This window comes from Fusarium odoratissimum (genome assembly GCF_000260195.1).
Source record: "Fusarium odoratissimum NRRL 54006 unplaced genomic scaffold supercont1.36, whole genome shotgun sequence".
NCBI lineage: Eukaryota > Fungi > Ascomycota > Sordariomycetes > Hypocreales > Nectriaceae > Fusarium > Fusarium odoratissimum.
Genome location: NW_022158719.1, coordinates 30,412 through 55,223, shown reverse-complemented (window position 1 = coordinate 55,223; position 24,812 = coordinate 30,412). Strand labels below are relative to the sequence as shown.

The 24,812-nt window shown below is 37.3% G+C and overlaps 5 protein-coding genes across 5 annotated transcripts; 3 read left to right on the top strand and 2 right to left on the bottom strand.

The window, feature by feature from the left end:
* Nucleotides 1-669: 669 nt before the first annotated feature.
* On the top strand, nt 670-2,273 carry FOIG_13791 (uncharacterized protein; the record flags this gene model as incomplete). Its single annotated transcript, XM_031214962.1, has 2 exons — nt 670-996; nt 1,317-2,273. 2 exons carry the CDS (start codon nt 670-672, stop codon nt 2,271-2,273), a joined length of 1,284 nt encoding a protein of 427 aa, XP_031055233.1.
* A 3,784-nt stretch (nt 2,274-6,057) lies between these two features.
* On the bottom strand, nt 6,058-7,140 carry FOIG_13790 (protein arginine N-methyltransferase 1; the record flags this gene model as incomplete). The annotated part of the gene is made up of 1 exon (XM_031214961.1): nt 6,058-7,140. One exon carries the CDS (start codon nt 7,138-7,140, stop codon nt 6,058-6,060), a length of 1,083 nt encoding a protein of 360 aa, XP_031055232.1.
* A 1,666-nt stretch (nt 7,141-8,806) lies between these two features.
* FOIG_13789 (uncharacterized protein) lies at nt 8,807-9,253 on the top strand (the record flags this gene model as incomplete). Its single annotated transcript, XM_031214960.1, has 2 exons — nt 8,807-8,895; nt 9,046-9,253. The coding sequence occupies 2 exons, from the start codon at nt 8,807-8,809 to the stop codon at nt 9,251-9,253; spliced, it is 297 nt and encodes a 98-aa protein (XP_031055231.1).
* A 5,493-nt stretch (nt 9,254-14,746) lies between these two features.
* Nucleotides 14,747-15,562, top strand: FOIG_13788 (uncharacterized protein; the record flags this gene model as incomplete). Its single annotated transcript, XM_031214959.1, has 2 exons — nt 14,747-14,843; nt 14,910-15,562. The coding sequence occupies 2 exons, from the start codon at nt 14,747-14,749 to the stop codon at nt 15,560-15,562; spliced, it is 750 nt and encodes a 249-aa protein (XP_031055230.1).
* A 176-nt stretch (nt 15,563-15,738) lies between these two features.
* On the bottom strand, nt 15,739-17,524 carry FOIG_13787 (uncharacterized protein; the record flags this gene model as incomplete). Its single annotated transcript, XM_031214958.1, has 3 exons — nt 15,739-16,706; nt 16,763-16,877; nt 16,946-17,524. 3 exons carry the CDS (start codon nt 17,522-17,524, stop codon nt 15,739-15,741), a joined length of 1,662 nt encoding a protein of 553 aa, XP_031055229.1.
* Nucleotides 17,525-24,812: the final 7,288 nt, after the last annotated feature.

The window sequence follows — 24,812 nt, the reverse complement described above, 5'->3', positions numbered from 1 at the left end:
AAAAATAAACCTTATATTATATAATTAAGGTTTTTTATATAAAATAAAATAAATAAAAATCTTAAAAAAATAATTTAATAAGATTAACTATATTATTTTTAAATATAATTTTTTTTTTAAATCTTTAACTAATTTATTAAAGTTTTAGAATACCATAGGGTAAGCTACTTTTAGCTGCATAGTATGTTATCTCGCTTGCATGTTTATTTTGTTTACTTATTATATATGTTATTCTGATAATATCCTAACATCTTTATAATATATTACTTTAAGAATTACTGACTTGAGTTAAAGGTTGCCATATAAACGGTGAAATAATATTATTGCAATTCGAGGTCATGCCAGAAAGAATGCAACGTCAGCAGCAGAAAGGTATAGTAGTGGTAATACATATTAGCCACTTTACAGTGACATTGCCACGTCATCATGCACTTTGCTTTTAGGCAGCCATGCATAACATTTAGCTACAGTCTTTATTCATATTGCATTCAGGTTTAAATAAGCATATTTCAATTTTTGTCAACCGGGAATAAATGATCTCCTTTTGTTATAAACTGTCGGGATACTCGCAATACTTGTCATCCTCCATACGACTGATCCAATTTGGCCTTAATGCACCCTCTGAACCAGGGATACAAGAACTTGTGCTAATTTACTGGCCTACCCGAGATGACAGGAATCAACTTTCGGACAAACAGGGACTGGATGGCCCTGTACAAACAAGATCTGGCAGAAAAGGCTATCTCAGAAACAAGCACGCTCGAAGAAATTGCATGCTATCTCTTCGTTAACCGCGAACAACCCGACCCTCATCAGCTATTGATATTAGCCATAGAAAAAGTGGATAAGGCTGTTCTGAATGCTCTAGTCCATAATATTAATTTCAAAATTGATATCAATCAGCGCGATGCTGAGCGACGAACAGCACTGACACAGGCTATGAAATCTGGCAACCAGGAAATAGTTGAATATCTCCTGGAGATCGAAGGGATCGACGTAAATGGCCCAGGGCAAAATGAGGATTTTCCGATTACTTACGCAATTCGCAACAATATCGACTCGGGCAGAGATGGCTCTCATTTTGGTAGCCAGCCAAAAAAAAGCTAATACCGTTATTACTCAAGAAGTTAAAAGAATCAGACGTTGAGCGGATCGAATCTGCCAGCCAAAGCCCATTCCTTGTGGCGTTGAATTGCGAAAATTCCATACCTCTGGTAGACCTCTTGAACCTCTTGAAACATCTGTTGGACTCAGCGAAATTCAATCCAAACATCCTGGACGGGGATTCAAGATCTCCGCTTTCACTTGCTGCGCAGAAATTCGATCCAACGGTGCTGTCAGCTTTGTTGAAGAGTCCTAAAGTCAAGGCCTGCTCTCAAGATAAGGAAGCCCGAACGCCACTAATCTGGAGCATCTTTGGCAATAGGAGTGAGAGCATGAAACTTCTTTTAGAAGAAGACGACTCTGGAGTAACTACCCCTGATATAGAGGGACGAACGCTACTTTCATACGCCTCAGAGAAATGCAATCTTGGCATGGTGAAGTCTTTATTATATAAATGTAGCGGAAACGCGGACCAGCCTGATCGTAATGGGCGAACTCCGTTATCTTGGGCAGTTCAAAGAAAGCCAGCGACAGTTCCCGTTTCTTTTAGAACAAATTCGACGTTTTCGCATCTTTCAACCACGTCGAGGGGCATTAGGACAACTCCGGAGTCTCAGAATAAGGAGATCGTTGAGTACTTGATCAATACTGGACACGCGGACCCTCACTTCAAAGACAACAACAAGAGAACTCCATTTTCATGGGCAGTTGAGACTGAAAATCTGGATACTATTAAATACCTGGCAGACCATCCAAAAGTCGACATTAATGATCCTGATAAAGATCGGCGAACACCTTTATCATGGAGTGCAGGACAAGGACCTATCACAGTAGTCGAATACTTACTGTCAATTGATAGTATAGATGTCATGCTTAAAGGCAATCAGGGGAAAAGTCCGATTTTCTGGGCCACCCGGCCAAACAACAAGCGGATGATCGAACTGTTCAGAAAAAGGGGCATTAAAGCCTTACACACTATGGTCACGAAAAGAGATGATCTTGAGAAAGTGAAACTTCTTCTTGAGGCTGGATACGATGCCTCTAGAGTGGACGCTCAAGGTTGCACGCCAATGCGTCGCGCTGTTAAAGCTGGAAATTTGGAATCTGCGAAACTGCTTATCCATGAATGCCCGCAGTCCGTGAACGAGAAAGATATGGACGACCGATGACCACTTCAACTCGCCGTCGGAATTAACCCTCATATGTTGAAGTTGCTCGTTGAAAGCTCAGCAGTAACAGATAAAATCAAGCAACATGAGTGGTTTAGTGGAAATCATGAGGTCTCGCATGATATTTTGTGTTTGTCTCGCATAGGCAACAATCAGTACCTGGAGTTCCTGTCGAAAGATCGGCTTTTAGAAGACTTTGCTCGGCATATGAGTCTTATCGAGCCAGGGATGCGTTTATTGTGAGTTAGCGATCATGATTCGTTTTAGTCTATGACAGTTGGGCTAATGTTTCATCGTAATAAGCCTTAGTAAAGACTCGCCTCCTTTATGGACAAGAACGAGCTGTTTTGGCTTCAACCCGGACAAATATGATGCTAGGCTTTATGTAAAAGTAGCCCCTCATGGTCCACCGCACAACGGCTCTGCCAAGATACTTGTCGACATGTCCACCTCATTCCCACGTTTACTCTTGCAGTACTTGGGATCACCAAAACGCTTGGATATGGAAGAGGTTATCTCAGGCGTAGCAATTGAATGCTTACGATCGGCAAACATTTCTGAGGATGAGCCGGCAAGCTTTTTCAGTACACTTCCAAAAAGCATCATCCCGCGCGATGTCATCCACTTTATCTTACAGTTCATAGATACGCTGGAGAAGCGATGGGACCACCTGCTCAAGGCAGTTGAAGACTACCCACGTACGTTTGTAAGTATACTTGGCCAGACAAGAAAATCACCCATGTACCCTTGCAAAGATTGACGTAATATTAATTCCATTATGTAGCAAGGTCTTCATCACAATCATAGCCCAAATGATGTTTCAGAGTCAGATCCATTGGCCGATAGCGAATGGAATGAGACCCTAGCAAAGGAGCCTCGGAACCAGTTGACCGACAATGAAAGAATCGACGAGCTATTAAAGGGGTTTAAGAAATTAAACCGAGTCAAGCATATCCTCAAAAACCATATTAAAAGCGCTCGGACACTTTTGGACGACTATTACAAGCACAAGATTAAGGGCAATAGTCATAACCAAGTTCTAAATACTATCCAGCAGCTTGAAAAACAAGGAAATAGTATAATTAACCGATCTGAACAACGTTTGAGAGATTTACTAAACTTTATATTTCTAAATGACTCCCATATAAAGATCAATCTGGCTAACAATCTCCAGGTATACGTCCAAGTATTAATTGATGAAGTGCGCCAATCTACCGATATTGCAAGAAGCATGAGATGCCTTTCTTGGATAACTATATACAGCACCTCTTACGCAGCTCCCGGTCCTGCTAACTATTTTAGTTTCTATTTCTTCCAGTTATATATGCTTCTATTAGTGTCTTCCTACCCCTTGGCCAAGTTATTCTTAAGTTAAACTATTTTGCTAACTACAACATATATTTATAAGGGTATTTTTAGAATAAATGTCAACATTTTAAAGGATAATGCTGACTGGAGATGGTTTGTTTTAACGGCAGGAGTCTTGGTTAGCATAACTATAGGTATTTAGTTTCTCCTCTCTCGTAATCTGGTACCCAACCCCACATCTTAACTTAACTCCCCTGTCTAACATATCCAAGGTTAATAAGAAGGTCTTGAAACACAGGTCCAGCCGCCTCTAAGATACTGAAAAGGGAGTTAATACTTATTGTCTTTGTATTACTTTTTCTATCTGCTTTAGTAAGCTCTATGATCCATACTAGCTATTAAGTTAAAAATTAAATTATAATTATTAACATTTCTTAATATAGGCTATTTTTAATAGTTATCTTTTAGATAAGTAGTAATATCCTCTATAAAATATTTTTAATAAACTCAGAAGGATTTTATCTTATTGCTAAAGGCTGCTAATAATTCTTAACTCTTAATTATAGTATCTGCCTCTCGTGTTTTCCAAGCTTTATATACAAACTTACTTACCAATATCTACAGTATGTTATAAAACTGCACTTAAATAAATATTTTTCTTATCAGTTCAAGCCCTTAATATTTTACATAATGTAACAGCAGTCTGCAGAACTATAAGAGTCTCTCTTACCAAGTAAGTATACACGCTTAGCTTTCTTCTCTTAGCTCTTAACTACCAAATTCTAAGCTTAGGTAAGCAATTCAGCTTTAAGCTTTCCTCCAAGGCCTTATGACCATGCTTAGTGCTATAATCTGTTAGTTTTTATATTATTAGTTGCTCTTATCCTACTTTTATATATAGCTAGGTAAATACTTTAAGATATTGCCAGGCGGGAAGTTAGCTAATAAGCTTATATCTGGCATTTTAATTACTAATTAGTAGTATATAAAGGCGAAATTAGTAAATTAAAGAGGTTAACTTAAAGCTTCTGTAGTAAATGGACTGTTGTACTGATAATATTTCCGCTCAGGCCCGATTGGGGCAGAGTTGGATAATCGCCGTCTCAACCCAGTAGATTATGCAACCTAGGCAGCAGCTATACTTCTTTTGGGCTACTACTTCATGGCAAAAGAGATAGATATACTGACTTAATTTAGAGTTCCATGCCCATGCAAGCAGTGTTGGCTCGGACTTTCGGATTAACAAAGCCCTTTATGGATGCCACCTGCATGCTTGCATAGAAACCTTCCCTTTTCTTTAGAAGGTATATAAGAGGAGTATTTTAATTAGCCACTGCTACCAGAGCCCATCTTAGAGCGCCTACTAGCCTCTAACAGTAATAGGATTTATTCCAAATACCTTATTATCTTCTTAAGCTATTTATAAAGTTCCTTTTATTTATTATAACAAAGTCTCTTCCTAAACTTAGCCTAGCACTTACTTTACTTATTAATCTGGTATTATATAAATCTAAGCATGTCCACATCTATAATCTTGATCCTGTACTTCGCATTAGCTCCGCAATTTAATCCAGCAACTACTAGATCCAACCAGTCCCGGTCATCCGAAGTAATCTGCCAGTATCCCTTTGTGTTCCTCGCCCATGATCTCATGGCTTCAGTACCTCCTGAGGTTGAGAGTACTTGTCAATCTTTGGCTTCTTCCTGTCGTGCGAATAGCAGAAGTCACTATAGTAACCACCGGTTTTAAATCGTCCTCCAGCGTCGTTACGAGCTCTTGCTCTTTTTTCGATCTTGGGTCCCCCGATATCTTCGATACCACTATGAACCTGAATGGTGACATAGCCTCCGTTATAGCGCTTAAGGACTAAGTATTTATGCACTATAGGAATTAAATTAGGAAATGTTTTATATTATAGAGAGTGTATTTTAAGCTTACTTTTAGTAAAGTTTATGCCATAAGCCTCAGCAAGTTCGAGATCCTATGCATGGGGCGTCTTGCAAGTTGTTTCTTTACTATTAACGGACTTTTATGTAGGTTTGTCGAATTATTCCGCGAGTATCTAGTTATTTCTCGCGATGTCATGCTACGTTGTAGTTAACTGCATTCCAAGTTTCAACTAGTAAGAATGTAATAACCAGTTCCTGAAGCTAAGCTGCCATAAACCCTAAGCCCGGTAAATTAAGCTTAATTTCAGTGATACAGAAGCCCCAAAGTTTAGCGGTATAAGTAGGAAGACTTAAATGGGGCCTAGTACTAGAGGTCGTTTAAGGTCAACTTAGAACTATGTGAGATAGATTGTGAAGTGACTAGATTAATTCAATTATAGTATAAAAACTAAAGATATATACATAATAGTAATCCAACTTTCCTTGCTATAAGATAAGTTAACTGATTATCAAAAGAATAAAAGGCTTTAAGTAGTCAGAGTCCTGTCCCCAACCCTACGAAATATTGCTAGATTTCCGTCTATGGCTATTTGCATGCTGCACATGCCCATTCTCCAACAGGAGGCATGCCAGCAAGCCCAGTTGCAAAAGAAATAATGCTCTGGAGATTGTCATCGCAGAAGGACCCGCAAATTCCCGCACTAGGACACGAGACAGTCCAATGGATCCTTGCCTGTGTAGATGCCTTATCCCTCTTTCCATCAGGAAGCACACTTACTAACACAGTTCCAGTCACGGGGTACGTGTACTCCAGGTACTCAAACTCATAATCGGGTTCGCACATCCCCTCGTTTTGGCAACTGCCGCTGTATCGGCCCGTCTTGGTCACACTTGTCTTCGCAACCGCAGGTGCCACGGCTTCGATCAGAGTCTGTTTCATGCTAGGGACATTCTCACGCGCCGAGAAAAAGCAATCATCGAATGTAATACTGCAGTCATTACCAATGCTGTAAGACGTTCCTCTGCACTGAAGACCCTCATCGTCCTCATTAATGTGGCTGAAAGCAGCCTCGGGCGTCCAGTCTGCGACCTCAGAATTGGTGCCCTGCACGCGCACCTGGATCTCCTCTTTGGACATGCCATAGTCGGTTACCACTTGGAAGTCAGTGGCAGGCGCGGTGGCAGGCGCGGGTGGCGGGTTATCTGGCTGATGGAAGCAAATGTAGGCGCTGGTACAAGCTGTTCCATCCGGAAGGTCGAAAGCCGGCTTGCCATGCTCGGCCCAGCACTTAAATTCGTTTCCAAATGTGTGCTTTGCATCGCCTGCATAGCTCTTGGACTCTTCCCAGTCTTTGATAGCTGGATTGATTGCGACCTGGAAAGTGTCGCCGTTGGAGAATGTGGTGGCAACGCCACTTGATCTCCATGGGTACGAACCGTCCCAAGGCACGTTTGCAATCATGTCTGGCTGTACCCATTTGGTGTCACCGCCACCTGGGTTGTAAGACCCAGCATAGTATGCCATCGCATTTGACTTGGCGGTACCATCAGCTCCGACACCGCAGTCCACGAGCATCAGGTGCTCGTCCGGTCGGTAGTCTCGTGAATTGATGGTTGCGGCTCGAGAGCCTGAGAGTAGGAGGAAGATGATGGTTTTGATTGAAATCATTGTTGTTCAAGTGAAGCCGGAGGCTCTCGTGTGACAAGATAGAGTATTAGATGCAAGAATTGCTTGAATTGTAAGTTGCAAGTGTGCTTGTTGAGAATACTTTTCTTCGACAACAACTCAGATATATATACTGTATTTGATCTTCTGTTCAGCGTTAGTCCTCCCAATGGAGCCTGAGCTCTGAAGTCCAATAACAAGCCAGAATCGTATTCTCTTGATGATGTAGCATGGGGGCCTTTGGCGTTGAACCTGGCTCTGCCCTGAAATTCTCCAGACTAGGGTTAGCGTTACCAACTCCCGCTTACTTCTGCTCCACAGCCCCATTTACTTCATTTCCCTTCAGCATTAGTCTTCAGGGTATACCAGCGGTATCTTCTATCCGGCATATTCTTTGGTCCTGAAAGCCGAGAGTCTAACACGTAGCAATACCAAAGTGCCGTCAAGAGTGGGTCTGACACCTGAACCCCTGAACATATCTCGGCTTCGCCGTCTTCGCCGTCTTCTCCGAACTTATGATTCGTCAGAAAGAGCCCGATGACAATACGAAGGCTGAAGCAGTTTAAGCTTATTTTAAGCAATGGGTTTGTTAAGTTAGCGGTGCATAAGCTGGCGCGAGCTAATACACTTGTAACACTCATTGACATTATCCTGCAATTATCCAAGTAAACGCGGACACGCTGCTGTCTCCGTTTTAGGCGCACCGCCCATTCGGGCAAGGTGCGCCCGTCGCTCATCCACGCGACGCTGTCTCACGTGATTTTGTGTATATAAGAAAGCCACCACCTTCGACACCATGAACATGTATTTTTGAATTCTAGTCCTTTTACTCTCCATCTGTTTCGTATATGCTGTCGTAATCCTTTCTCAAGGATCGGCGATGCACAGTCTTCTCCCAACCCTATGGACTGCAACGTCAGTACCAAGAATTGGTGTCGTTCTTGTCCATGTTGACTGAGCAGAGTGGTGCCCATGTTGTTCTTGACTCGATACACAGAAGATGCAGCAGGCATCATCATCCTCTACATATCTCCTACGGTATATTTTTAATCATTAATCTCTCCCGATTGTGTTCTTCTGACTTTCCTTCCCCTCGTCCTACAAGACCTGCTCTCGCTTGGAGTTGAGGAACCTGTCTCCAGCTGGTGTCAGTCCGCGGAAATAATTAATCTGACCCGCTGAACTGTTTCCCTCCTAAGAAGTTAAAGAATGTGTGTTATTGAGGCTCAGCTTCTCAAACAACGAGACTATTACCACAAACAGAAGGAGGTTCAATGCTTATCTCAGTCAGAATAGTAAGCTCTATGCGACACGACTATGCTTGTCATCCAAGAATAAGAGGAAAAGCAGCAGCAGGGAAATATGCAGGGCCAAAAATACTGCGAACATATTGGACTGCTTAGTCTTGTGCACTCTACACTTGATAGCAGTATATTAGAACGTCGGACGTGGCGGCTCATGTAATATAGTGTTAAGACCTTGGGTTTACATGTACTTGTTTTAAAAGGATGTTTTCTTGCTTTCTTGCTTTCTTTTCTTTTTTCTTTCTTAGCTATGTTTCTATACTTACTTAAATTAAACCCACTATTAGGGCCTCTCAGAGTCTTCTTAGTACTTCTATCCCACTCTTGTTAACGGTCTAGGCTACGCTACTACCAAAGCCCAGTACATGACCATTCCCATCTTCAGTATCACTTTCATTGTCACTACAATTACTGGTTACCTCGCCAATAAGAACCACCTATGTAGTGCCATCCTGTGCAGCTAGATGACTGTCGCTATACTTTGCGCTATCATTATCTGCATTATGTACGACTTCAAGGACCAATACACTCTACTTGTCATTATGGCTTCTGCACTTTAGGCTTCTAACGGTCTGTCCTTGTCTTATGCTTCGACCACCTTCAGTGCCATGCCCAAGGAGACCCACGCTATTTCTTTGGCATTCGTCAACGCTATGGGTAACTTGGCGCAGATCTATGGAGCTTACCTCTTCCCTGCTGCGGACAAGCCCAAGTATCTCAAGGGATTCAGTGTTATCAGTAGATTGTGCTTCACTGGTGCTATTTCATATATCGCTTTGCACATCCTGCTCAGGAGACTTAAGCAGATCTAGATTATTTGTCGGCTATGACATCTTATTACAATAGTGATAGGTTATCTGTAAGGGAGCTTGCCTGGCAGAAAACTCAATAGTGTTGACTACTGTAGTACTTCAATACATACACATAATTCAGTACATGATATGGCTTTTATATGGTTCCTAGAATTGTTTTAATAATACCGTATCAATTGAGAATATTCCTGACGAATCGTGGATCAACTGTTTGGTTTGGTTTATGGACGCGGTCCTAAACTGGCTGTGCTAACTGCCTTACGCTTAAAGGGGACTGGGGATTGAGGTTATCACGTGCCTATTTACTTGAGCTTATTTTAGGGGCCCCGCTGCTGATAAGGGGCTTTTTAGGTCAACACTGTACAATGCTAATATATCAGCTAATAACCTCGCCCAAAGACCATGATCAAACTCTTCTTACACCGATCTACCTCGATCAGTTATTATGAATATTCTGATTCTAAATTCAATGTCAGGCGGCACACGTTGCCGTACACGCGTCCGCTGGGTTGGCCTTGGTATTGTTCTGGGGCTACTCTTAGTGCATGTTTTACTTCTCGCAGCTACTACGGTCATGCTTTTCTTAATAACCAATCGGTCGTTTCTGGGTAATTCGTGGCGTGCCGTTGCGAAAATCTTCACGTCTGATACGGAGGGGATTTTGGCATATGCATCGGATATGAGCGACAGGCATGTTAAAACGCATCTAGATTCCCAGGGGAAGGGGAAGATCATATTTCAGATAAAGTATTAGGACATTGTCTTAGAATAAATACTACTTTATGTAAAACGCACCTCTTAATTCTTGCCGCAGTACTTTCTGAGGGAGCCTATCTCACGTGTTGTTCGGGTATTTTCCGCCGCAGCCTCTGTCATTGAGGAACCCGCTCGCCAGGTAGGAATCAGAACTGATGGATATCCAGGCCGTTGCATCCCCCTTCATGGACCATATACTCAGTTCAGGGAACCCGAAGCCAGCCTGACGGGCAATCTACAAGGTCGCGTTAGCTGTTATCTAATCCTGGGGAACAATTACTCGCTCTCAGCGCACAGTTAGTCCATCTGGATTATGCATACTATCACTTTAGCGACACAGTAGACACAATTATCATATAGTAATACTTCTTTATTACTTATGCTATTTTATAGTTTTTTTCTTTTTTTTTTCCCCTTTACTTTTTCTCTTGCCTTTTCTTTTTCTTTTATACTTTTTTCTTCTTTTTTCCCCCTTTTGCTCTTTTATGTATTTTTTTCTTTATTTTCTCCTTTCTCTGTTTCCCTTCTTGCTCACGTCATGTCTTGTGCCTTGTAGCATCTGTATCCTTCTGCGTTCATCTCGACCATATGTTATGCCTATAGCATATCAATCCTCCTTCATTCATGCTTCAACCAAGTAGTATTGAAGACTCTGTTACCTCGCACCTTGGGTAAATAGTACCTTAGTTGAAGGGTGGGTAGGGTCCCGTACACGGCAGATAATTGACAACCCGATACATCCACTCTTCCTATTCGGGCTGGCATCGGGGGCAAGAACGCCAATGGACCCATCTCTAGGAGTTGTAGATCCTGGTCGACGGGCCGTCACAGGTGCGGCGGTATTGGCGACATCGTTCCATCGACTCGACAGGGGGTTCCACGTCGCGGTGGCAGCGGTTGCAGCGGATTCGGTTACGGGTAATCCAACACATGCTGGGCGTAGGTAAAGATCACTAGTAAGGATCGATGGTAATAGAGGTCAGTTTTGTGTAGAGGTTTTAGTAAGGTAGTGAGTTGGGTAGACTGTTTTAGAAGGTAGAGTGTGAGGTGTAGAGGTTGAGGTAAGAGTAGTGACTGGGTTGTAGGAAAGAAGAAAGGATGGGAGTTTTGGAAGGAAGCGGAGAAGTAAGTAGGAAAGGAGAGTGGTTGCGACTGCGACTGGAATATCAGTCGCAGTCGCTGGCATACATATGACAAATAGAACTGTTCCTGATATTACTGCAACTGCAACTGCGACTGCGACTGCGACTAAAGTACCAGTCGCAGTCGCAACTACAGAGACTGCCATACACTTATGACAGAAACAACTGCCAGTGCTGATATAGAGATACACAGAACTCCCACTCTCATACATACAAACTGCTGAAATCACTTTCAACCTATAGTGAGGGCCCCGACCACTAACAACCGGCCGAACAGTCACATACATAGAGCGATCGCACCCCTACCGAGCAAACTCCCAACTTCGCCCTAAAGGCTGTTATGCAGCCAGTAACCCGTTGGTCGCAGCCGCAAGGTATATATGCTAAGCCTACGCCAAAATTCGTGAAAACCACTTAATATAAGCTCCCACAACTCGCGACGCTGCTTTAAATAAAATGATTTCAGCCTACGAACTAGGCCAAGGCCTTATTACTTTTTAATCTCAGTATTTTAGTAACATTACGAAATGTATCTGAAAAATAAGTATAGGGTAAGCCTAGCTAATTAATAGCGCTTTGGCCAGCAAGATATATCTACCCGTTGGCTCGAGCCGGGGGGGGGCCAACTAAGCAAGCTTAGTTGGCCATAAAAAGGCAGGATAGTCATAAAACGGTAGGATACCCGTTAGGCCTGATTTTTGGTGTATTTTGCAGCATTTTTAATATATCTTTATTCTAAAGGCGTTAACAGAGGTAAAATTACTAAATCAATTAAAATAAAGCTTCCTGTAATAATATATCTGCTATTAACTGTAACTATAAGAGGGAAATAGCTGCAGCAGCGGCAAGCTTGCCTGCCGATTAATAATGCCTTCTCTAGTAAATTAGGTGCTTTCCTGTCCTTCCTAAGGCCTATAACTGGCTCTTATAGCAGATCTTTCTTCTTTAATAAGGGAAATAAGGGCATCGCGAAATTAGGCTTAGTGTTAAGCCGGGTATGGTATTAAGGGCACCGTTAGAAGGGGGGACTCGTAGTCAGGCAGGTAAGGCGGCAATAAGGGCATTACGACTTCCTCTTCTTCTAATAAATCAATAAGGCTATCTTCTTTATTAAAATCAGCATTAGCTAGCGGTTATGTAAATTGAAAATCAACAGAGTTATTACTGTTAAGAAGGCCGGTTAAATCTGCTGCTAAGAGAGGCTTTACTGCAAAGCCAGCATTGCAAATAGCCTTATAAGCTTCTGGGGCAAGCTAGGTATTAATTATAAAGTAATCTTCCTTCTTCTTTAGTTATAAGGATATCTCTGCTTATAATATATTAAGAGAAGTATATTTTATATCTCTTTTAGTGTATTTAAGCTACTATTTAAAGCATATCTTCTTTTTAATACTATTAATAATAACCTCCTTCTTTTACTGCTACTTAGCTTTTATCTCTTTTATCTGCCAAATTGTAAAAGATTATATATTCTAAAGCTAAGATCTCTGCTTAGCCTTTGCTCCTACTTTAATAAATTCAGCCTATTATTTATAAAGCTCTTCTAAGCTTATATTATAAAAATAATCTCCTACTGGTTTTCCTTGCTTTCTATGCTTTCTCTAATAATATCTCTTTTTAATATACTCCTGATAATTAGTAACATGCTTTTTTATAATATCTTTAAGTATAATAGCTTTGCTAATAATCTTCTATATAGCTTTAAGTCCCTGGCGCGTTAAGGAGCTTAGAATATTATAATAGCGGTTACTGATATCCCTTGCTGTATTAGAGGCTAAAGGGAAGTGATTTTCTGCCGATAAAAGCGAAGATAGTGCCGGATTAATAGCCTTATAAGTCTTTAACTTCTTCTTTAGCAGATAACTAACTGCTGGCACCTCGGTTGGCAGGAAAATGCCTGACTTTTCGAAGCCGGCGATGATGTAGGCAGCTGTAAAGCCTTCTTTAAAGATCTCCTAATATTATAAGAATTAGTATATAAAAAGAGGGATCTTTTAGAGAAGATATAAGCTGCTAATATATACCTTAAAGGAGCCTATAAAGTCACGGCGATTAAACATTAGATTTCCCTTCTGCAAAGCTTCTTACAGCCTTTTTTAGTATATATTCTTTAATTACTAAAAAACGCCTAGGTTTATCAGTTAAAGTATATATATTAAATAAGGAAGAAGGAAAGCAACAAGGATATTAAATTTTATATAATATTCTCTAAAGGCAAAGGAGCCATAACTGGAGAAGCCGTCGATTATAAGTAACTACTATATAAGCTTTTCTTCCTCCTTTCCTTCTGTGCCCAGAGGCGTATTATATAGAGTAATAGGGTTAAATTTACTTTTTAAGTGCTTATTACACCTAAACTACTACTTAAAATCCAGCTAATAATATTATATAGTAGCAGATTTCTCCTAAGACCACCGGTTAAAGTGCTTTACCTACTTAAGCATTATCTCAGCGTTAGAAAAAGCTGTTTCTGACTATATAAAGCATATATTAGGATTACCATTAATATCTAACTACTTAATCGTTAGAAAAGCTTTAAAGATAAGCCAAGGAGAAGTAGTTACTCCTGCAGCATTACCTATACTAATTACTATATAAGTCTCCTTATCTTTCGGCGAGAATACCTCTATTAGAGTCTTCTTCTTGGTATATATAATAAGGTATTACATATACTCTTATAGTATTCTAACTCTAATTCCGGCTTAATTAGCATTCTAATACTCTAAGGCGCTAATCCTATATCTGGTAATAACTTCAGAAAGTCATTTAAACCACTGCTTTATCTCCTCTATGCCGGCTTCTTTATACTTATAGTAAGCAGCTTCTTTTAACTTTAAAATTAATATATTAAGCTCAGGATAATTATTATAGAAGCAACTATACTACATCTTTAAGACCGGCTATGCAGTAGCATTACAGCGGCTTCTTATTATATTTACTATATCTTTAATCTCGCCTTTAGAGGCCAGAAGACCAGACTTTTATATCTAAATAATAAAGCATATAATAGCTTCTTCTTTGCTATCCGAAAGAAGTCGCGGCCGGCCCTTATTTGGCTTAGGAACCAGGCTAAAATCTGCTATTTTAGCTTCTTTAAGCTTCTTAATAATATGCGTAATAGATAACTTATAGGAGCCCTTATACTGCTGCTTAGTATTACGTATTAAAAGAGGCTTCCTTATTATATTAGAAGTATTACGAGAAAGGCCTTTTTGGAGTTATTAGTATAAAGAAACTACCACTTAAGCTGCTCTGATATTTGCATTTAAAGGCATAATGCACTTAGATAAGAGTACTCCTTTTTTGGCTAACTGGCATCTAGATTTAGGTCGATTTTATATATAAAATCGAGGAAATTTGCGATAGCCGGCAGAGTAGGGTTGTCTCACCGTTTTGTGACTGTCCCGCCTTTTTGTGGCCAACTAAGCTTGCTTAGTTGGCCCCCCCCCGGCTCGAGCCAACGGGTACCGAATTATAGCCTTAGCTAAGCAAGAGTAGATTCATACTGGCCTGATTTATTTGCGTTTTTTCAACATGTCCTTCTCCTCTTTTTTTCCCATTATAAAAAAATTAATATCCAATACTTCCATATACCATGGCCCAAGCAGTGGTCGATGAGGAGGACTATCCTTCCTGGATCAATGATGACGTCTTCCGGAAGGCTCGCTTTCAAGGAGATCCTCGATACAACCGTAGCGTTATCCAGCGACTAGACACAACGTTATCTCTCCTAGACGGCCACAGACCCAAGAAATGAGGCTTCGTTATTATACGCACCGCTTATGGCCCTGGATCGGACCAGAAATTCGAGCATGCTCTTGAAATTATAAACAATATCGCCCAGCACTGGGTTGAAGGCGAAGTCGAAGGTGTCAAGTTCCTGATTACCCGTGGCAAAGAAACGGACTTCCGATATAGGGATGTCCCTGTCGAGGTTGACACGCGCCCAAACGAGGAATTTGTACGCCGCTATGAGAATGACGTTGTGGAGGATCAGAGTCTGGAAAACGCCTCTTTGGCTGCGGTGCGCGAATATTTCAAGACCTGGATTGCATCCAAGGGGGGCAGGTCGAACGTTGGGAATACAAGATATGTTGCGTGCATCATGCTCGATGCCGAGACCCTCTCTCAGCTTGCTACTGCGCCTAAGGGCTTTCCTCACGGATGTGATGTTTACAGCTCCTCATACTGGGTTAAGATGGTCGACGTGGAGCCAAATCCTGACGAGGCGGTTTATGTACGTGTGCGTGGAGCTGACGATTTGATAAAATATTGGTTTATCCGGAACCTGATCCGAAGCCATGTGTTGACACACAGGAAAGATCGCGAATATCCAGGAGTTCTTCACTTTGGCGACCCGCCGTCAGAAGGATTTGAGGCATTGGGGGGACCACCTCTTTCCTTGTTTTAGAGGTCTTTCATGTATTTCGATTTTCCGCAGCCGATGTATGTGTAAAGCAGATATGTTGCCCATTCTAAGTCTCGTGACATAATCGTGTAGCCACTTGTGGTGACTCTTCTGTGGACTCTAATACGCACCGTGGCAAAAAAAGACACAACATCGAACCAAACATTCCTTCTCTAACCTCACTGACCTGTCTCAGCAGGCCAGACATAACCGTCCGTAATGTAAATCGTTGTAGAAACTGAAGTTCTTTGGGGATAAGGAACCTTCCAGTCATGGTTCGGTCCTACACAGTACGCGTTGCCAGCCACGAGTTTCGCTGAACATGCCGCCGCGTCGGTGCCCAGTCCGGTATTGACCATGAACAACAGATCGATATCGATACTTGACACCGCACAAATATGAGCGCACGAGTCTTCCTTGCCTGCAACATACCACCGGCCACAACGTTCCGTTGTACCCTGGGGTACTTTCGCATCCTTAGGAGGAGCAATCTTGTTGTAGGTGTATGGGTTGAATGGTTGAGGCGTGGTGGTATCGGTGCTGTTGGACGAGGTATTGTTCTGTTCGAATTCGGGGCCAAAGCATATGATGTTCCCATATACGGCAGTAAATTCCTGCAGGTTGATACAATTGTAACCGACCCACGGGTTATAGAGCTGTATATCCCCCTCAAGCAGTTTGTTGGTCGCATTAGACTCAAGTAGATGGCAATCCTCCTCAGTTCGCAGCTGATGAACACGGTCGCACTTTGCAGGCATGCAGAGCTTGGTACCGGGCTCAATCATTGCATCTGCGCTGCAGTTGGGCAGGCGGTATTGATTCACAATGAAGAGAGAAGCGATTGATACGCCGCGCTTGAGTCCAATCGAGTCACAAGTTTCGCCAGTGCTAGTCGTGTACCACTCATCCGTGCCACAGTCAAGAGAATTGTCTTCTAGCTCAGGCATCAATGAGTTTGGTACTGTTGTGTTGCCTTTAAGGCCGCATTTAGTATAAATATACTGAAGTTGTCTCTCGTAGTAGTCGTCGTAGATGGAATAAGGAGAAGCTTGCATCATCGCAAGCCGTTCAACGTAGCATGTCGAGCACATCTCTCCTCGCGGCATTTTCGTGTAGTCAGAGACTCTTGTAAACTTGCTGATGACATCTGTGAAATACCTTGTTAGTGACAGGCAAAACGTAGATATATCAGGGATGTCATACCATTGCAGTATTGTCCAGAACTATCCTTCAGGCATGTTTCGTTGTAGCCTGCCCACATATAACCAGCCCAGAGCATGGGAACAGCGCCGCCAAGTGTGTATCCCCGACAGGCCAGCTCCACGTTATTGAACCAGCTACGCAAACTCTCTCCACAGCCTGCATCACATATCAAGTCGGTCTTACTTCTGCTTTCGAGGAACCTCGATACTTTGGTCGGGTGAAATCCGACACGTCCCAGTCACACAAAACACGTTGTGTAAGGGCTGTCTGGCAGTTTTCCGGGACATCAAACTCGATAACATCATCGGGCTGGTGGATGAGGAAACCTGGAAACGCCCTTTTCCCTGCTACCTCCTTCGAACCTTGTAGCCATGCAAGAATAGACGACAGAAAGCCATTGACGTTATCACGAGCATATGTAGGAGTGCTATTTCGAGGAGACACCATTTCAATAATGGCTTTCGTGCATAGGTTATAGACCCAGAGATCATAGCTCTCCTCGACCTCGAATCCTTTCGTCTGGCAGTTTTGTCTTTTGACACAGTCCTGTTTGTAGTTATAGAACCAGCTATACAGGCCAGTTCCTAGGATGTAGACGGCAGTGGAATCGAGAACGCGGACGGCCAATGACATGCGGCAGCGGTCGTCCTTGCATGCCTTGAAAGTAGGATCGTTGGCGAAGAGACCAACGCTTGCTTCAAAGGGCTTAGGTGCTTGGGGAGTTGGCTGATAATAAGGCGTCTCAGTCTGTATCATGCCCATGAGAATGTTACTGGCGTTGGAAAGCTGATACTGATAAAAGACACAGTGCTCTGAAGCTGTACACCAAAGTTACGCTAGATCGCTTTTGATCAAGATACCTCGGGCGACATAGACATCGACCTGATCTCTGTTTTTTCTATCAAGGTCATGATCAGCAACCCAGTTCCACGCGTTCTCTAGATACGCGCTTAAGCCAGGTGTAAGGTGGAACAGTGTCGATGCTGCTTTGCACTTGGGATTGACGGAGCCAGATAGCTTGGGACAGTTGGTATACTGCAAGTCAGAGCCTGCAGCACCGCCAACGCGGATGTGAGAGTCTGGGGAAGAAGGATGGGGTTAACGTCGGATACAGGGAAACCGGCCACCCCCAGAAACCAGCCACCCGCTTTTTAACCCAGCCTCCTAATTAATAATATCTAAAGTAATTTATAACTTTACTAATTTTAATTATAAAGACTTATAAACTATACTAATTAATTTAGAATAATAAAATTTATTAAAAATATAAGTATTACTCTTTGGATAATTATAAAAGGAGTTTCTATAAATGAAGCTATAGTAGCTTATAGTATTAACTATTTAATACTCTAAGATAGAATGAAAGGTGTTGTAATACTAAGATAAGCTTATAAACCTTAATAAAAGCTCTTAACTATTTAGGAAAAAGGATTATAAGATTAAATTATAATTTAAGCTAATCTAAGATATCTTATATTATATTAATAAGTCTAATACTTTATAAGCTAGATTATAATATATAATAACTTCCTAAAAGGCATTAGAAAATACTAATTTCTTTTTTTTTTTAAGTTTATAAGTTAGCCTTAAAATATATATTTAAATATCTTTAAAGTCTAATATAATTTAAATATTAATTACCCCTTAAGAGGTAAAGCTTTATTTAATTAATATTATTATAATTAGCTGCCTTAATTATAACCTAAACCTAGCTATATATAAGCTAGCTAAAAAGCCTTACTTTTTAGCTAGCTGTTATGATCCCAGTGGTTACGTTATGTATACCCTATAATTTTCTCTACTTAACCTACTAATTAGGAAAGGACCGACACTTACAGGACTAATAGCATTCCAGGACCGCGTTGCTCCAGGACTAACGGCGACCTTATACCGCATCGCTCCCATAGAACCACATCTAAGTATATAGACCACATTTATTTATACTTTTATAGATTCTAGCTTACCAGCTATTAATAAAACTTCTTTATATTAATTAAGCTTAATACGCATTAAATCTACTATTAAGAGACATAATACTCTAATAAGCTTAGTATTACGCCCTATATAATCTGCTAATAATAAACCTAACACGGCTTAGTTTAACATAGTTAGACTCTAACCGTTATATATTAATAGCTCTTATTTAGACCATACCACGTAATACTAAGCAATACGAATATAATAGCTGCCCACGTTAACCCTACACAGTAACACGCTGCACCTTATACTGCTCTAGCACCTATTAATAATAATTAGGATATAGATAATAATTCTAAGAGTAGTATTAACTCTAATATTACCTAGCTCTATTAGCAGATAACTAATATAATAACTAAAATAGATAACCTTAGATAAGCCTTAGCTAAAGCTGCTGCACTCTAGGTATAGCAGGCTGCTAACCACTAAAATGCAATTTAGGAAATATATTAACTTGCTGCCACTATAGTAAATAGGAAAGAATCAGGGGAAATTCTTAAACCTAATATACCTAAACTATTTAATAGAAACCTTGCTAAACTGGCTACCTTCCTTACTTAATGCTAAGCCTATATAAGCTACTTTCTAAACTAGTTTACTAATAATAATAATAGAGTTATATATATATTAGGATATCTTAAAGGTAATACTGCTTAATAGTTCTAACCTATATTAGAAGTAATTATTATTATACTAAAAGATAAACTACTACCTAGAACTTTTTAAATTTATAATAATTATATTAAATTTAAAAAAGCTATATAATAAGTATTTAGGTTAATTAATAAAAAAAGCTAAGTAGAAAGAAAGATTAAAGTACTTTAATAAACTAAATCTGCATTAGAGTATAAAATTAAATTTCTTTAATTAGCTACTAAGCTAGGATAGGACTAGGAACCCCTTATATTACTCTTTTTTAATAGACTTAAAGAAACAGTTTAAGTAGAACTCTATAAGGAAGCTAGATTAAGGATACTGGTTAATTATATTAGTAGAGCCGTTGAGGTCGATGATATATAATTCTAATAGAGAATCTGCTATAACTGAAATAACTAAGGATGCTAAGGAAATAAGCTATGCTATAATGCCAACCAGGGAAAGAAATAAAATAATAATACTTCTTATAGCACTAACTCTAGACTAATAACTATTAGAATAACTAAGAAAGATAAATCTAAAATCACTTACTAGAACTATAGTAAGAAAGGATATTATAATTTAGAATATAAGAACCCTATTAAGACTAACCAGAAGTATAGACTAGTCTTAGAAAATAAAAAAATTAATATAGTTAAAAAGCATAAGGAACCCTAAATAGTAATTAGAACTATTAATATAACCTGTAAAGATGGCTATAATATAACTAAACCTATAAGATATATTAGAAACTTTAATCTATCCCTTAATATTTAAGATTTATTCCTTAGTAAGGAAGAAACCCTTAAGAAATACTACCTATATCTAGACCTAGAATAATGACCTATCTTAGGATATGCAGCTCTTATAGCAGATATTTATAAGTAAAGTAAAAGCAAAAAACAGGTAAAGAAAAGAGTATATAATATAAAAAGATAAGAAAACCTTAAGTTTAAAAGAAAAAAAAGTAAATAATAAAAATAATAAAGACTAAAAGTAAAATAAGATGTAGAAGTTAAACTTAAATAGGTACTAGTACCTAAACTAGAAATATAATACCCTATTAAAGGAAAATCTGTATTTATGGTTAAAAAGGGAAAAGAAGTTAACCCTAACCTAGATAATGAACTAAGTACTATAAAAAATAATTAAAGAACCTACTTAATAGTAGATAAAATCCCTATTAGAGTTACCCTAAAATAACTAAATTAATATATTAATAACCTAAACTACCTAGAATCTTACTAAGTCCAGAGAGAATTTAATGCCAGATATATTAAATATAAGGAAAATAAAATAGTCTAGAACATAGAAATTATACTATAATATAATAAATACGGAGCCTGTTTCTAGAATAATAAATACCAGAAGTATATAGAACTTGCAAAAGAATATATAATTATAAAATAAGATGATAATATTTATATTTAAGTATATATAAAAGAAATACTAGAGGATCCTATAACACTAGAAGAATGCATTTAAATTGAAAAAGATCTAAGGAGATACCTAAATTATCTGAACTATAAGCAGATATTATAGATATTATGCATATAACACTACTGCCTATAGCATTAGCAAGATAAGGTAGTAAATAATTACTTCCTAGTATAAATTAATAAGCATTAAGAATAAAAACTATATATAATTATTAATATAGTTAGATATTAAGTTATAAAGAAATATAAAGGATTATAAGTAGTAAAACTAGAGGCTTATACTAAAACATAAGAATAAGCTTTAGTATATATCTAGAACTCTAGATATATTATATAGTAAAGGCAAAAGATATAATAAGAAGTTAAGATTACTAAAGATAAAGCACTTAACTAGGAATTTGACTAAATTAATTAAAATATTATATAATAGGAAGAGGAAATATCTTGAGATAAATAAGATACTATCTAATAGCTAGATAAATAATAATTATAAGAACGCTTAGAAGAATTAGAATAAGAAAAAGGAAGATCCCTTACTAAAAAAGAAAAAGCAGACCTTATCCTAGATTATAAAGTAGGAAAAATAGAAGCTATATACTAATAATAACTTGCCACCTAATATAAATATCCTAATAATATTAATTGCACTAAAAGTAAATATAGTATAGACTACCTATAGGGAAAAGGTATATGCTATCTATAATAAAGTGGCAGATAGGCGAAAGAGCAGAGGAAAATAAACTCCTAGAAAAAGCTCTAAGAATGACTATAAAAGGAAGTTAATAAACCTGCCTAGAATTAAAAGTTAGAATTAAGGATAAGTAGCTAAATGCACTTATAGATAGTAAAGCTGATATGAATTTTATTTCCCCTGAAATGGTTAATAAGCTAAGGCTATTATAAAAAAATAAAAAAGAACCCTATATTATAAAGGATAAAGAAGGAGGCACTTATAGTTATAATAATAAAAGAATTACCAGAGAGATTAATTACCTTAAGGTATTTATTAATAGAAAAAACTAAGGTATTAACTTTAATATTATCCTGGTATAGAAATATAACTTAGTACTTAGATTTCTATAGTTATAATACTATAATATATAAATTAACTAGAGAACTAGCCAGGTAAACTGCAAAGATTACCCTTTAGATAAAGAAAATAATTCAGATAATAATAATATAAGATCTTAAATTTCGACTAATAAGAGCAGTAAAGATAGGCATAATAGAGTATTACCTATTCTAAAAGGAATATAATATAAATACTACTAAGGCAGAATAAAATGCATTAGATAAATAATAATAACTCTTAAAGGATAATTTAGATAATTAGACTAAGATATTAAATAGATAAAATAGGTTGCTGCAAAGGAATCTAATAAATAACTTAAGAATATATCACTAAAGTATTATATCTATAAGAAATTATTTTAAGAGGAACTAGACACTAAGTTACCTTAATATATAGATTATAATATTAAAATTATATTAAAAGATAAAAAGAACCTGAAATTCTTCCCTATTTATAACCTATCTTAAGATAAGCTTAATATACTTAGAGAATAATTAAATAATATACTATAAAAAGGATATATTAGACTATTTAAATCCTTAGCAGGATATCTAGTTATATTTATATTAAAACTTAACTTAAATAAGCTAAGACTTATAGTAAATTACTAATAATTTAATAAGATTATAGAAAAAGATAAGATACTGCTATTACTTATTACTAAACTTAAGGACTGCCTATTTGGTAAGAAATAGTTTATAGCACTTAATTTTAAATCTGCTTATAACCTTATTTAAATTAAAGAAGGCAATAAATAGAAAATAGCCTTTTAAATAAAATACAGACTATTTAAATATTTAGTTATGCCTTTTAAATTAATTAATATACCTGCAGTATTCTAATATATAATTATAAATATACTTTAAGAGTACCTTAATATCTTTATAGTCTGCTACCTAGATAATATCCTTATCTTCTCTAATATAGAAGAAGAGTATATAAAATATATCTATAAGGTTCTTAAAGCACTATAAGACGCTAATATACTTATTAAACCTACTAAAAGTCACTTCTATTAGTCTTAAGTAATATACTTAGGATATAAAATCTTATATAACGAAATTAGAATAGATAAATAAAAAATTACAGTAGTTGCTAAATAAAAACCTCTTATATTAGTAAAAGAAACTTAATCCTTCCTAGGATTTACTAATTACTACTAAAGATTTATTAAAAACTTTAGTAAAATTACTATCTCTCTTATTAAAATTATAAAAAGGGATAAAAAATTCTAATAAAATAATAAGGCATAATAAGCTTTTAAATAGCTTAAATTAGCTATTATAAATAAACCCGTCTTAGTTATATTTAACCCTGACTAGTAAGTTAAACTTAAAACCAATACTTCTGACTTTACCTTAGGAGGATAAATAAGATAGTAAGATAACAACAGCATACTATACCCTATTGCCTTTTATTCTTATAAGATATACAAAGTAGAACTTAACTATCCTATCTATAATAAAGAATTCCTAGCTATTATTAACTACTTTAAAGAATTTAAATATTACCTTAGAGGAAGTAAATACCTAGTAAAAGTGTTTACTGACTATAAGAATATAATATACTTTATAATAACATAAGAACTAAACCAATAATAATTATATTACGCCGAATACCTATATAAATTCAACTTTACTATAGCATATTATAAAGGAACTAATAATAGATACATAGATGCCATTAGCTAATAACCCGACTTTAACACAGGAACTATTAAAACTAAGGAATAACTCTTAGAAATTAACTCAAAAGAAGAATACCAGTTTACTTAACCAGTCAAAACAATTACTAGAATAATAAAAGAAATAAAACTCCTATCAGAAGAAGAATACAACTTCCTTTGCAAATTTTATTTATATCCTCTACATAAACACCAAGGTATTAAGAAAATACTAAAATAATTATAAGACCAGGGATATAAATTAAAAAAGAAAGATATAAAAGATATTATTAAATAATATAACCTCTGCATAAGAACAAAGGCCTAGAGATATAAACCTTATAGATAATTATAACCATTACCAGTAGCATAATAACCTTAGGATTTAATTACAATAGACTTTATAACCAAATTACCTTTATTAAAAGAACCCTTAACTAGAATCTTCTATAATAGTATTATAGTTATTATTAATCGACTTATAAAATTCTCTTACTATCTACCTTATAGAAAAGCAATAGATGCAGAAGAACTCTCTTATATTTTTTATTAATATATTATTAATATATATAGGTTACCTATAGAAATCCTTTTAGATAGAGGACCTATATTCGCAGTAACATTTTAGCAATTACTTATGGCATGACTTGGATTAAACTACCAACTTATAATAGCATTTTAACTATAAGTTAATAAATAAACCAAATAAATAAATTAAGTACTTAAATAATACTTACAGTATTATATTAACTACGAACAGAACGATTAGGTTAAGAAACTACTAATAGCCCAACTCGCTTATAACACCGCTTATAACAAAAATATAAAGCTCATACCAGCTTACACTAACTTCGGATTTACACCAAATATATACTATAATGCACAATAAGAGAAATCAGTTAACCTAGCCGCTATACTTAAAAGTAATGACCTAAAAAACCTACATGAAGAAATAAAAATAGAACTTGAATTCGTTAGAAAATATATAAAAAACTACTATGACCTAAAACGGTTAAAGGGACTAACCTTTTCGGAGGGAGATATAGTCTATCTAGCTATAAAAAACATCAAAATAGACCAATTAATATATAAATTGGACTATAAATTCATTAGACCTTATAAAGTATTATAAAAAATCTCAGAAAATAACTATAAACTAGACCTACCACCGAAAGTTAGGCTCTATCTAGTCTTTTATATTTTACTACTTAAATTAGCAGCAGATATAATATAAGTTAAAATAGGCAATAAGCTATAAGAAAT